The 14,253-nt window shown below is 30.6% G+C and overlaps 1 protein-coding gene across 1 annotated transcript; it reads right to left on the bottom strand.

Moving 5' to 3' along the window:
- Positions 1–9,247: 9,247 nt before the first annotated feature.
- On the bottom strand, positions 9,248–14,014 carry LOC107605369 (uncharacterized). Its single transcript, XM_016307233.3, has 2 exons — positions 13,581–14,014; positions 9,248–12,089 (listed from the first exon to the last, which is right to left on the bottom strand). Exon 2 carries the CDS (start codon positions 11,825–11,827, stop codon positions 10,217–10,219), a length of 1,611 nt encoding a protein of 536 aa, XP_016162719.1. The 5' UTR covers positions 11,828–12,089; positions 13,581–14,014; the 3' UTR covers positions 9,248–10,216.
- Positions 14,015–14,253: the final 239 nt, after the last annotated feature.

Raw genomic sequence — 14,253 nt, 5'->3', positions numbered from 1 at the left:
TGGTAGCTGTGGAGATCACGATCAGCAGCTTCAACCAAAAAGTGGTTTGCGGGAGCGAGCCTAGATCTGCCATGTGAGTTTCACAATGCCGGCAGTCACAGGCTCTGGTGCCTCCTCGAGCTCGATGTGAAAGAAGAAGTAAAAGCTAGGAGAGGAGGAGACGATGAACGAACCAATCACCATGGCCGGCTTAGCAGGTGCAGATGGTACGGAAGAATCAGGTGGGATATTGTAGGGGAAGAAGGAAATGAAGGAAGGAAAAGCTGTTATAAACACAAAGAGGGTAGCTGGTGATTGTGTGTTTATATAGCACCGTTTTTGTGACACAATATAGGTACAAAAGCTGGTGATTGCTATAATTAATTTTGATTTTTTTCAAATTTCTTAACCGTTAACACTTAATGCACTGGTGATTTGTATTTGTTTTCCTCACACAAAAATGATATGTGCATCAAATTGATCAATTAATTAATAAATAAATAAATATCCCCATGCATAATAATAATAATAATAATAATAATAATAATAATAATAATAATAATAATAATAATAAGGGAGCCACTTAGATAAAGGGTTTGTTTGGGTGAGCTTTTAAAAAAAAGATCTTTTTTTGAATTATCTTTTTTTAAAAGATCTTTTGAAGAAGTAAAAGTAATTTTATGTTTGAATATTTCATGCAAAATGATCTTTTTATCTATCAATTATGTTTGTGTATAACAATATAAAATTACTTTTTTGTTTATTTATTACATGAAAAATATCTTTTTTTGAAGGAAAAAAGATCTTTTTAAAAAAAGATGTAAATTACAGCTTCTCAAAAAAGATGTTTTTTTATTTTTCTAGTGCTTTACTTTTACTACTAGAAATTTACCAAACACGTTAAAGAATAAAAAAAGATATTTTTCATTGAAAAAAGATTTTTTTTTAACAAAATAATGACGCCCAAACATGCACAAAGACGCTTAAAACGTCTTTTTTTAAAGATATTTTTAAGTAATTAAAATTTAATACATATAATTGATTAAACTATGTTATTTTTATCAAAATTAGATCAGATAAATTGATTTGGCCAAAAAATCGATAAATTATACCTTGAACTGGTCTAAATTAATATTTTTTTATAAAAAATAATTACAATATTTCTATTATAAAAAATGACTAATATATATATATATATATATATATATATATATGTATATATATATTAAGAACCCTAAATGCTAACTTTTTTCTTTTCTTTGTGTCATTATAGGGTTAGAATTTAGGATTTTTCAAATTAAAAAATTATATAATAAAAATATGTTATTCATTTTCTATAATAAGGTTATTGTAGCCATTTTTTATAAAAAAGAATATTAATTTAAATCGATTTCAAAGTTTGGTTTACCAATTTTTTAACCAAATCAATTTGTCTGATCTAGTTTTGACAAAAATAATATAGTTTAATCAAATATATGTATTAAATTTTAGTTTAAGAAAAAAATATTTTAAGCATCTTTATCGGAGTATTTTCTTATTATTTTAACTAGCGGCTCAACAGGCACGTGCCTGTTCAGCCGCTTTTCTATTATTTTTAAGAAATTAATATTATCTTTTTGTTAATATATTATTCATTTTTTAAATTTATTAGATAAGTATTTTTTTATTTTAATGTTGATGTGACTTTATTTATATTATATTTTATTAAATTAAAATTATTATAAACTAAAATATCATTTAAAAAATAATGATGATAACATTATTCTGATTCAAAAAAATATATATAAATCAAAATACATGTTAGTTATTTACAAAAGATAATTTTTACTTAAATATCATGGATATTCATATTTGTCTTCATCTTTTTTAAGTAATAAGCCAAAATATAAATCTAAATACGAAGAGTTCTTTATTTTTTTATAAATAGTGAAAACATAAAATAAATAAGAATGCTTATTTTTTTCGTTTTAAATATCAAAATATAAGAATAATTAATAAATAAAATAGAAAATTATAAAAATTGTATATCTGAACAAAATCCTTCTTAATTCATCGTACATCTTCTTATTAATAACTTTTTTAGTCTTAAAAAACTGTCAGATTTATTAACCATAAAAATAAATATATAAACCCTTCAAGATTATTCAATTAAAAATGATGTGTAATAAAATCAAAATAAAAATTTAGAAATATTATTTACAAATTAACTATTTATAAACGTTATTAAGTTTAATTATTTATTTTTAATTCGTATTTAATTTGAAGCCGAGATAAAAATTTATATTCAAAACACTCTCTATCTTCATGCATAATTTCAATGGTTAAAAATATTTTATTTTATAATTTTATATTTAATTTTTTTAATTATCTTTAATTTTATTATTTTTTAAATTATTAATTTATATTTTTATTATATCTCTTACTATATCAAACACTATTCTTTCTCTTGTTATTATTTTCTATACACATACCTGTATGTCATTGTCTCATCGCCGTTATTATTATTATATATTACCTTGTTCTCCTTTCTCGTTTTTTCTTTTTCTTTCCATCTTCTCTTCACCCGACCATCCGTAATTAATTATCACCAAGTATTATTATCGCAAATTTTAATCTTGTCTATCACTTTGATTTATAACCATCTATTCCGTTAACTTTTATGAGTTGTTGAAGTTTCGCTAAAAAAGTAAGACATAAAGCATTTAATTTTATATTTAATTTTTAAATTTTTTTTAATTTCATTATTTTTCTAAATTATTAATTTATAATTTTTATTATATCCCCTTACTATATCAAACATTATTCTTTCTCTTATTATTATTATTCTCTATACACATACCTATCATTGTCTAATGACTGTTATTATATTACTTTGTTCTTTCTCGTTTTTTTTTTTTCTCTTTCCACCTTCTCTTCACCCACCGTAATTAATTATCACTATTTATATGTTACATCTTTTATATGTTAATCAAATAACCAGTGCCATATACCAAACAAATGATATTATAGAAGTCAAAATAAATTATATTTTTGTAATATAATTCATTTATTTTAGTTCAATTTAAAAATAAATATTCATGTACTCAAATTTTAAATATAATACTCTGTATAATTAATAATTTAAAAATTAAAAAATAATATTATCACATATGAAGTAAATTTAAAAAGAAAAAAAATGAATTTAACAAAATATTAGACTTTTTTAATTCGTCATTGATAAGTACAGACATATTTAAAAAAATACATATAATATGAAAAAAATTAGTTCTTCCTTGGTAAAAGAAAAAGATAGAACATTATCTTTTATACGTAAAATATTGGAAATAAATTAAAAAAAGTAAAAGAACCATGAAAATATTAATTGGATAAGTAAATTAAAGAGGAAAAAAATATAGGTAGAAGTTATACGTGAACGTAGTAACTGCAATAAAACTAAATAAAATTTGTAACGATGGATGTGATGAAATCGATAGCGTTGAAGGTAAAAAAATAATGGCAGCAAGAAAAATATAACAACGTGTTTTAGGAGGTAAAAAAAGAACCAGTAAAATAGATGAAATTATAAAAAAATAAAAAAGATATATTTTTTATGATTATAAAAAAAATTCTAATAGAATAATTAGAATGAGGCTAAACTATTGGACAGACCATCAGAGTACAATACTCACAGATATACTTAAAACAACACTATACAAACAAAGACCAATATAAAATTAAACAAAATATAATTTAAATGAATACCTCCGAATATAATAAGATCTATACAAAAAAAACTATTTATCATCACTGGTTAAACACTTGTTGGCTTCTAATTTTTTTTTCATTTCATATATGGCCACGAAAATAAATCTTTTGACATCATCTTTACCTAGTTTAAGATGTCAAAAAAACTCCTTTAAATAATTGTGCGGTACAGAGAAGAGTTTATAAGATAAAGGAGAATCAGAATAAAATAAAAAAAATAAAAAAAAGAAAGATTGTGAGAGTAAAGAATTGAATAGAAGTTACATGGTAACTGTTAGTGAAATAAGTAACTGTATAATATTTTTCAATTATGTTAGTAGGGTTAAAATAGGAAATAGAAAATTGGACACCAAACTTCCATGTTTTGGCATTATATATTGTTATAGATTATAGATACAGTTATAAAAATTTTATATTTGTATGATATTATATTAAAAAATTATTAAACTATTTAATAATTGAGATTATAATGATGTAAAGTACATTTAAGACAATATAATAATATTATTTAGGCCAACAATAAAAAATTTATTGAATCAAAATTTAAGAAAAAATAAATTATTATTAATTAAATAAATATAAATATAGGATTCCTACCCATATTTGGACCCTTTGGTATATTACTTGAACCAGCTCCGGTGTTATTGTGAGTATCTGTATATGTAAAAAATTCATTATTAAGATGAAAATAATGTAATTTGATAATTTAAGAGTACACTCAAGAAATAAATTATACACAATTAGTACTTACTAAGAGTCTTGTAACATAGATACATCGTAAAAAATAATTCATATTAAATGATAAACTGTTCTTCACTCATATTTTGTAGAAGGCGTTGCTGCCTCCGTTCTTCACTCATATTTTGTCTTCATGTCTGGCATAGTCTTGCCAAGTTCGTCGACCACTTCCACGTGAATCTTCCATTGATATGTTGTCAACTATAATTAATCAAAGAAACATATAAAAACAGTTCTACACTTTTATTTAATGACCAAAAATAAATTACAGTAAGTTTTACATTATATTTAGGCGAAATGAGAAGAATGCAGGAAAAGATGGAGGAGAAATGAAGAAATTTTTTTCTATTGTAGAGAGATATGGAGTAACCAGTGAAGTGAGAGAGATTAAGAGAAAAAATTGAGAATAATACAATTGATGCAGTAACTGACTGATGTGAGAGAAATGAATTGATGCAGTAGTGAGAATTAAGTAGTAGAATTCTGTAAATAATGCAGTAACGTGATGTGAGAGAAATTAACGGGAGAAGTTATATTGATGTGAACGTGAATGGAAATGAAGTAGTAGAATGCTGTAACTCGAAGTAAGTTATTAAAAAGGATAAAAATGGAAAAAAAAAATTGGACACCAAAAGTGGGTTTTTTCATTATATATTGTTATAGATAATAATAGGTACTATACTAGTAGCTAGCCAGTACACACGTGGTAGTGTTAGAGCGTGGTGTGTAGCTTACGTTGAAGTAACAATGGTGGAGCTTCTTTATTTGTCTGCGCTAGCCGCCTGGCAGCGCTTCAATAATTACATATAGAGTAAAGGACAAATTCGTTTTTACTTTTTTTCTGTAGATATTTTTGTTTTCAAAAATTGAAAAATATTTTTATGTTCCTGATTTTTTGAAAAAATGGACATATTTATCTATTCGTTAGAGTTGTTCCGTTTGACCTGACGGAAAATGGTGACATGGCTCCCATGGCACTGACCTGACCGTTACGGACTGCTACGTGGGATGGACTTTTGAAAAGAGGACGATTTAATCCCCAGAAACCAAAACGTCGCTGTTTCTCCCCCACCTCAATCTATGAAATCCTTGAACCCTAATGGAAAGTACAAAATAGTTTTCAAAGAGTTTAAAAAAAATTAAAACAGGCCTGAAAATTATAAAAAATTTCAAAATAGTACTTTTGAATTATTTATATATAATTATTTCTAAATTAATAAATTTTACTTTCTAACATTTTCGATCTATTTATCTCAAATTTAATTATTTATATATAAAATTTTTCTATGTATTTTTAAAATAAATTATAAATTAATTTTGAAAAGGCATTTTTTCAAAAAAAAATTAATTTTAAAATAAATAAACCAATATTTATTTTTGACCATGCACAATATTATTTTAATGTAATTTATAAGTGTCGTATTGTATGATCATTTTTTAATGATAAAGAAGAGAATGAGTATTGCTGTTTAAAGAAATAGGAGAACTTTCATTTAACATAAATTGTTCACATAAACAACTAAAAATATTTGTACAAATGCTTATGAACGCAATATTTTGGAACTTGCATGCAATGTAAACCAATTCATATATATGAAGTCAAATTTGTATGTGTTGATCAACCACAAATCAATGTAAATAATTTACAAAATTTCAATGTGAGGGCAATACTTAAAGAAGAAATGTCTTAACAAATCTTTAGTGTTCTGTTCATATTCTTTAAAAAGTTTTGGAATTTAGTTGTTGTAATGTTACACAAAATAGACTTAGAGTTAAAACTGTTTGTGCTATCACAGTTAGTAATTATGCTAAAAAAAATATTTGTTTTCACATAGGAATATTTTTCTAAGTTTATTTAGTGTCAATATCTTAGGAGGTTAGGTATATAAATAATGACTTTCATAATTCAATAACCTCTTAAATTTAGTTGTTATTATTATTGTTTCTACAACACTTCAATGTAGATATCATATGTTAATGATTAAATAATGTAATTTTTTATGATATTTTAGTGTTAATAAATAAAATTATATTTTAATATATATTTTATTAATTTTTATATTCTTTATTTATTGTATATTTTAAATAATATTTTATACTTTTATTAACAAAAATATTATAAGACGATGACTTTTGACAAAGATTAAAAATATTCAAAGAGACTATTTTAAAAATTTTTGAAAATTTTTAGAGATTATTTTGAGACTTTTTTTTTTATTTTTTGAGACTGTTTTGTACTTTACTATAGGGACTGATTTGCTAGAATACATACATAAATACTTAACAGTCACGTGTGCGAGTTAACATTCCACATCAGCTAGGACTAGACGTGAGTAGGGGTGGCAAACGAGCCTAAACTCGTTGGGTCGGCCCACATAACTCGCCAAAAAGGTGGGTCGGAATGAAAAATTGGAACCGTCAATTAGTAAAAGTCTGTCTAACCCGCACCGCTTAAACCGCGGAATTTGACGGGACGGGGTGGGCTTCCCCTTCGGGTTTAGGGTTTTTTTTGGTAAGGGAGTATTTTTACAATTTTTGGGTCAAAATCCAACTTTTTTCCACCTAACTTACAAGAGAATGAAGATGAAAATTAAGTGTTTTGAATTATGTTCATTTTGTTTTGGAGACAATATTTATAATTATGTTTTGAATTATGTTTATTTTAGTTTGGAGACAATATTTATAATTATGTTTTGGATGAAAACTTAGTTTATAATTATGTTTATTAGATATTTATAATTACAAACACTTTAATGTTTGTGAATATAAAAATTATAAATTTATTAAAATGATTGTAAAATTATATATATTATTTAATAGTTAATAGTAAAAAAAAAATAGGAGAGCCCGCCAGCCGACAATAAAGCAGCGCGGGGTGAGATTTTAGGACTGTTTCACTAGGCGGGGCAGGCTTTCCCACTTGCCACCCCTAGACGTGAGTCAAGCTAGACCAAGCTTAAACTCGACTCATGAAAATTGAGCTTAGCTTACGACTCGACTCATTAATAATCGAGCCTATTTCTTAAACTCGAGCTCGGCTCACCAAAATCTCACGAGCTGGTTCAAATAATAGAAACATAATTTATAATTTTATATCAATAAATTATAACTTATATATTTTAAAAATATTTAAAAAGATCAATTTTATATATTGTCTATCTATTAATAAATTATAAATTTTTTTATTTATATCCTACATCAAAATATATACAAAAATAAATATAAAATTTCAAATAATTAAGATCATATATATATAAAATCGAGCCAGCTCACGAGTTAATGAGATGAGTCTATCCAAGCTCAAGCTCGGTTTATTTAATTTATGAACTCAATTCCAAGCTTAAACCCGGCTCTGTATTGTTTAACGGAAGTAAATATTAAAAATTATTTTGTGTATTTTAAAATTTAAACACTAAAATGTCTGATTTCAAAACTCTTAGGTAGCGTTTGTTTTCAGAGACAAGACACAGAGACATGGACAGTACATGTTTAAAATGTGTTTGGAAGCAGAGACATGGACACGAAACACATTGTCTCCGAGAGAGTTTTTTATATTTTTGTGTCCACTCTTTTACGAAGGACAATGATGGACACGGGATTTGGAAGAGTGGACACGGACTTTTTTATAAATTTTGTTTTCCTTTTTGTCTATAGATATTTTTTATTATTCCACTATTATCCCTTCTTAGTTTTTCTATAATTAGTCTTGAAACTTTTTTTTTTTATGTAAAAACAGATTCTTTTTTAAAACTGATTTTTTATTTAAAATTAATCTGACTTATTAACCTAAACAAAATTTTTTATTAATCAAACTCAGATCTATTTTTTTATTAAGCTTAATCATATGTATTTCTACATATTAATAATAAATTTAAAAATAAAATAAATATATTTATAATTTTTATTTTAATATAAATACTATTATATATTTTTTTATTAAAATTTTTGGTTTCTTCAAACATTTTTTCAAGTTTCGTCTGTACTCCTACGTACTCATTCTCTATTAAATTAGTTTATACTTGACGTAGAAAATTTGAAATCATATGGTTATTTTAGTCATTTCATATAAGCAGCCTTAGGACTGATTTAGGTAATTACTCTTACGAAAATTATGGAATAGGAAGCATAATTCACAATGGAAGAGTGTACGAGAAGCACATGTAGCAATGGGAAAGTTTTTTTTTTGGTAGTTAAAACAGGGGTAGCAATGGGAAACATGAACACATGCAGTTTGCACAACAAGTAGTGGACCGTAGAAATGTGTAAGAGAAACCCATCTGCTAAGAGTGCACCTAGGCTTTGACAAAAAATGTTTCCAATAGACCTTGACCTAGAAGAGAGGTCCAGACCAAAAAAAAAAAAAAAAAAAGAAGAGGTGAAAATTGCAATGATGTGATTAGAAAATCATACCATATTTCTACTCAAATAAGATGAAATAGCTGTCATTTTATCAAACTGTAATGTGATGTTTTAATACATTTACAATAAGAAAAATTAAGTATTCTTGACATTTATCTGCTATATATATTGGTCCTCTCTATAAAGATTTTAAATTTGATCAAAATGATCAAATTATACCTGATCTTATTTTCACATTTTCAGTCATTTTCTCTTATTTAAATCGTCTATCTCCATCATTTGGTGTGTATATATATAAGCATTATTAACGATCATCTATGATGCACAATTGCACATGAATTGTGACAAGTAAAAATGAAGCATGCAGAATTGCGAATACAGTTATACACATGGTATAGATTCATAGAAATAGAACCAAACAATAGAATGTCTTCACTAAAGTTTCACATTACTAATACTTCTCCTGTCTCTTTCTTAAAAGAAATTGTAATATACAGATTAAGCAAGAAGAAGAGTGTTTTAGTTGAAGGATTACAACAAAAAAAAGGGAGAAAACTTTTTAAAATACAGAAGCCCAAATGTCCCAAAAAATAAAAATTAGCCGAAAGCTAAGAACAGCTCAACCACTCTAATAATATGATCCGAAAACTTTTTTTATGAACCAAGTGCAAAATTCTGTAAATAAGCATAGAAAACCAATCAGATGCACCTTCATTATGGCAAAGAGGCATAGCTTCATAGCACCTTATGCTCCTTTCATCTCCTAAAATCTCCCAAATAAATTACGAGAATGAAATCAACATAGGGATCTAGAAGGACATCCCAATTCTTACAAATGATCCTAACAAATTTCTCCAAACCTCACAGCAAAATATAGCTAACACATTCTAGCAGCAAGTGGAAGAACTGAAAGAATACCTTGTCCATGCCATCCAAGTGTATTAAGAATCATTTTCTTTTGTTCCAGGAACTCCCAGTCTTCGACACTCAAAAAGAAACCCCTTATATAAGGCCAACAATTTAATGAAGATGCTCATGCCATATTTAGAAACACTGAGAAGCAGCTACTTAAACTATGATACCAAATCATGTTGGCTACTTGCTCACTAACTTCACCATATTTTGATAACCAACCTTCTATAAATTTGCAGAACAAGATGAATCTGCTGCTATGACGGAACCAAATCCGATTATAGACAAAATACACCAAGAAATGGTCCCCTGTCAATTGGTTAAAATTTCCAAGTTCACTAACTGGATAGTATACAAGGTAGAAGCATACCTTCACAATGGATAAACTGTTTCCAGTTGAAAGATCCGAGGGAAAAGTGCACCTTGATGTGTTTACACTAACATGGTTAAACAGCTATTTCTTTAACATGCTGTTCACTGCACCTCATGGGACACTCTCTAACAGTATCCTATCAAATTCAGCTGCATTCAAATTTAAATTATTTGCAACAGATTTCAGGAAGATATCCCACATGTCATCATCAACTCCAGCGGATACGGCCAATGCAACAACCTTGTTAATTTCTTCCACCATCCCTCTTGCACAAGAAAGTCCATCAATCAATATCGTGTATGTTGATTTGTCAGGCAAACATCCACTTTCAAACATCTCCTCTAGAATCCTTATTCCCTCCTTCACGTTACCAACCTTACAAAATCCTTTAATCAACATATTATAAGCAAACGCATTAGGTACGCGACCCTTCTCCACCATATCATCCCACAACCTAGCAGCCTCACAGAGCTCCCCTCTCTCGCACATTCCGGCAATCAATGTGTTATATGTCAATAGACTTGGAACTGCACCACCTCCAAATTCATCAAGCGCCTTCCTTGCCTCAATCACCTTCCCCTTCTTACACAGCCAATGAACAAGAGTACCTGTGACAGCATCATCGCGGCTGCAATTCATCCTCAAGAGCTTCCTCCAAACCTCACAAGCCTTCTCAACATTCCCTTCCTCGCACAACATATCAACAACCCTACAACACAGCGCCGAACTCGGCACATGATTCTTCCCAAGCATATCGTCGAGCACATTAAGTGCCTCCCCGAACTTCTTCCCCTTACAATACGCCTCAATCATAACACTATAAGTAACCTCATTAGGCTCAAGCCCATTCTCCTCCATCTCATCCATCACCTTAATTGCATCAACAAACATCCCTTGCCTACAAAACCCACTCACCAAGACAGTGTAAGTAGTTGCATCAGGTATCCACCCTTTCCCCAAAATCTCCATAAAAACCCTCTTTGCACCCCTCATGTCACCCCTCAAAGCATACCCACCTAAAACAGTAGTGTAACTCACCACATTGGGCACCACACCTATTGCAGGCATCTCATCCAAAACCCTAACCGCTGCATCTACATTGTTCCCTTTACAAAGAGCCTTCAGCAAAATATTGCAACTAACCACATTGGGCACAACCCTAAATTTGGCCATACAATTCTTAAAAACAAAATGTGCTAAATCATAGCGCTTGCACTGAACCAGGGCATTAAGCGTGGCGTTCAGGGCCTTCGTGGAGGGTTGAATCCCAAAAGATTCGATCCTCATGAAGGTCCTGAGTGCCAATTTTGGGCGACCAGCAAGGCCGTACCCGCGAATAACCGTTATAAGCGGTTGTTCGTCGGTGATACGGGAATCACAGAGGATGGCATCGATTTGGGGGAAGTGGCGGGCACGGGAGAGCTTGAGAATTATGGCATTGAAGGGAATAGGGTGGTGGGCGAGGCGGTTGTTGTTGCTATTGGGGTGGTGGGTTAGGGCATAGTGGAAGATTTGGAGGGAGAGATTTGGGTCGTGTTGGCGGGAAATAAGGGAGGCAAGGGTTTTAGGAGTGAGACGGCGGGGCCAGGGGTGCACTGGGGGCGTGACGGTGAAGGACGCAAGGGTGGTGGGTGCAGGAGAGGCGGCAGCAGTGATGGCGGCAGAGGTTGCGGCAGAGGTGAAGGGGTGGGAGTGATGGAGGATGTGTGTGGAACGGAACATGCCTGCAATTGGCAACTCCTTTTCCTAGTTACGTATTCATAACCTACAATTTATGGCTCATTCTAAGTTATTTTCAACAGCAGAGGCGGCGAGAGAGAGGTAGTAGTTAAAGCATGAACGCTGTCCAGCTCCACAGGTGAAGTTGTTGCCGTGAGAGAAGGTTGGGTTTGGTGGAGACCAATGAAAACCGGATCAGTCATCAAACCGCTTTAGTTACTGGTTCACTAGTCCAATCAGTCTAACCGTAGTTTAACCGAAAAAACTGTTCCATAATAAAATAATAAATAAATTATAAATAATCATCCTAAAATATCTTTCAAATTTAAAACCCTATATAAAATATCACCAACTAAATGTAATTAATCATCAAAATATGCAAAAACTTGCTGCAAATTTGTTAACAATTAACATAATTATACTTCCATTAAAAATAGCTGGATTGAATTACAATGCACAAGTTAAAAATAGAGAACATTGTCTTAATGTAGCTGAGTCAAAAAGTAAAACAAAAAATGATAGTGCTGCACAACAAACACACAACAGAACCTGAAACAAAAAGAATCCAACACGGAGGAGGGGCAGCGAGTTGGCGGAGATCGAGAGCAGGGACAGTGCAACCAAACAATGAACAAAACAATGAAAACAGAATTTTTTTATATAAGAACAATCAAAACATGAATCATACAATCACTAATTGCAAATTTTTTCTTCATAAGAACAGAACAATGAAAACATGAAGCATATAATAAATCAAAAGATCACAAATTGCAAATTTTTTAATAAGAACAGAAGTTAGAACAGTGAAAAATGAAGAAGATTAACAGTTTTCAACCCAATTTTAACAAAGCTCATCACAATGATTAACAACAAAAAAAAAAAACCAATGAAGGAACAGAATCAGTAACATAGGCAGCGCAAATTCAAGAAACTTTAATAAAATTTAACTATAGAAACAGACAGTAAAGCAGTAGTAGAGTTATCAATTTAAAATTTATCATTAAATACAGTCAGTGAGCAAAACCAATCAACCAAGCACTAACTGGGCATTCAAAAAAAGAAGAATCTTTCATTTAAATCACAGCAACAACACAACAACACCAATAGGAACATTTAAAACAAAACAACCAAAAAAAAATCTAAAAATCACCATTGCTGAAAACAATAATTTGATACGTGTATGCTCAAAAGAATAAAAGCTAAGCTTCTAGGAAACTGAAGAATACCCAAACCAAAGAACCTTCAATCACAGCTTAAACCAAGAACAGAAAATTACAACAAAAAGAAAAAAAAAATAAAGATAACATAACAACAACACAAGAACAATTAGCAAATTAACAACTTTACAATAACAGTTAAAATTTACCAGAAGAACACTAATGCAAGTGGAATCATCATGCTAATATGTTTTCTGCAAAGACCCTATTTGTGCAGCTAAAATTTCCTAATTACTAAGATCCAATTATTCTTAATTTCACATGCAATCAACTTACTAAGTTTCTAAAAGCTAGAAATTATAAAACCATCCAGAAATATGGTTAAAGCATTTCATCAAACATGTTAAGTGCGGTAAAATTAAAACGAAATAAGAGAACTCAAAGCTTAATATCAATGTGATAGAGAAGAGAACATAACAATTGTATAATCTATGAAAAAAATCCAAACCACTACCAAATCAAATAGTTACTTATTGTAATAGAAATCAGAAGTTGCAGAGTTTGAAGCAGAGTATTGGTGGCGGGTTTAGGGAACTCACGGCGGCGACAAAAGAGAGCAGTTCGACGGCTAGGTGGAGCGCGCGGGTTGGACGCAGAGTTTGAAGCAGAGCAACGTGGCTTCCAGACGAACGCGAATGCGAACTCGAACGGTGAACGGCGAGTGAACGCGAACGGTGAACGCCGAGCGAACGTGAACGGCGAAGAACGCGAAGGAATACGGCGGCTGAACGAAGAGGCGAACGTGAACGGCGAAGAAACGGTGGCGGAAGCGCGGCTGAGCAGACAAAGACGACGGACGCCGAGCTCAAGGAAGCAGCTGCAATCGGTGACAGCGAACAGGGGTTGAAGGCTTGGAGCACGACGGAAGCTAGATAGACGGACGGACGGCGAACTTAATGGACGGCGGCAATATGCCACTCCTTGCGGCGGTGCTGTAGGCTTAGTTTTTGTGATTTTTGTGATTATGAAAGAAGGAAAGGGAGAAAGGGGGAAAGAAACGAAGGAGTAGCTTCCCTTTTGTGTAAACTGGCCGGGTCTCGATTTGGTCCGACCGGATTCCGGTTTATCGGTTCTTCAACGATTTTCTGATCACCAGTTTTACATGCCTGACCGGATTCCGGTTTAGCGGTTCTTCAACGATTTTTTTATTACCAGTTTTACATGCCTGACCGGATTTTTAATGTTTCCGGTTCATGATTGGACCGGTCTAAC

Source organism: Arachis ipaensis, chromosome B6, assembly GCF_059453495.1.
Source record: "Arachis ipaensis isolate K30076 ecotype BB chromosome B6, ASM5945349v1, whole genome shotgun sequence".
Taxonomy (NCBI): domain Eukaryota; kingdom Viridiplantae; phylum Streptophyta; class Magnoliopsida; order Fabales; family Fabaceae; genus Arachis; species Arachis ipaensis.
Note: the sequence above shows the minus strand (reverse complement) of the source record. Positions and strands in the feature narration are given on the sequence as shown.

Excerpts from the sequence above, each read along its gene's own strand:
- LOC107605369 (XM_016307233.3), bottom strand. The coding sequence starts at position 11,827 with ATGTTCCGTTCCACACACATCCTCCATCACTCCCACCCCTTCACCTCT.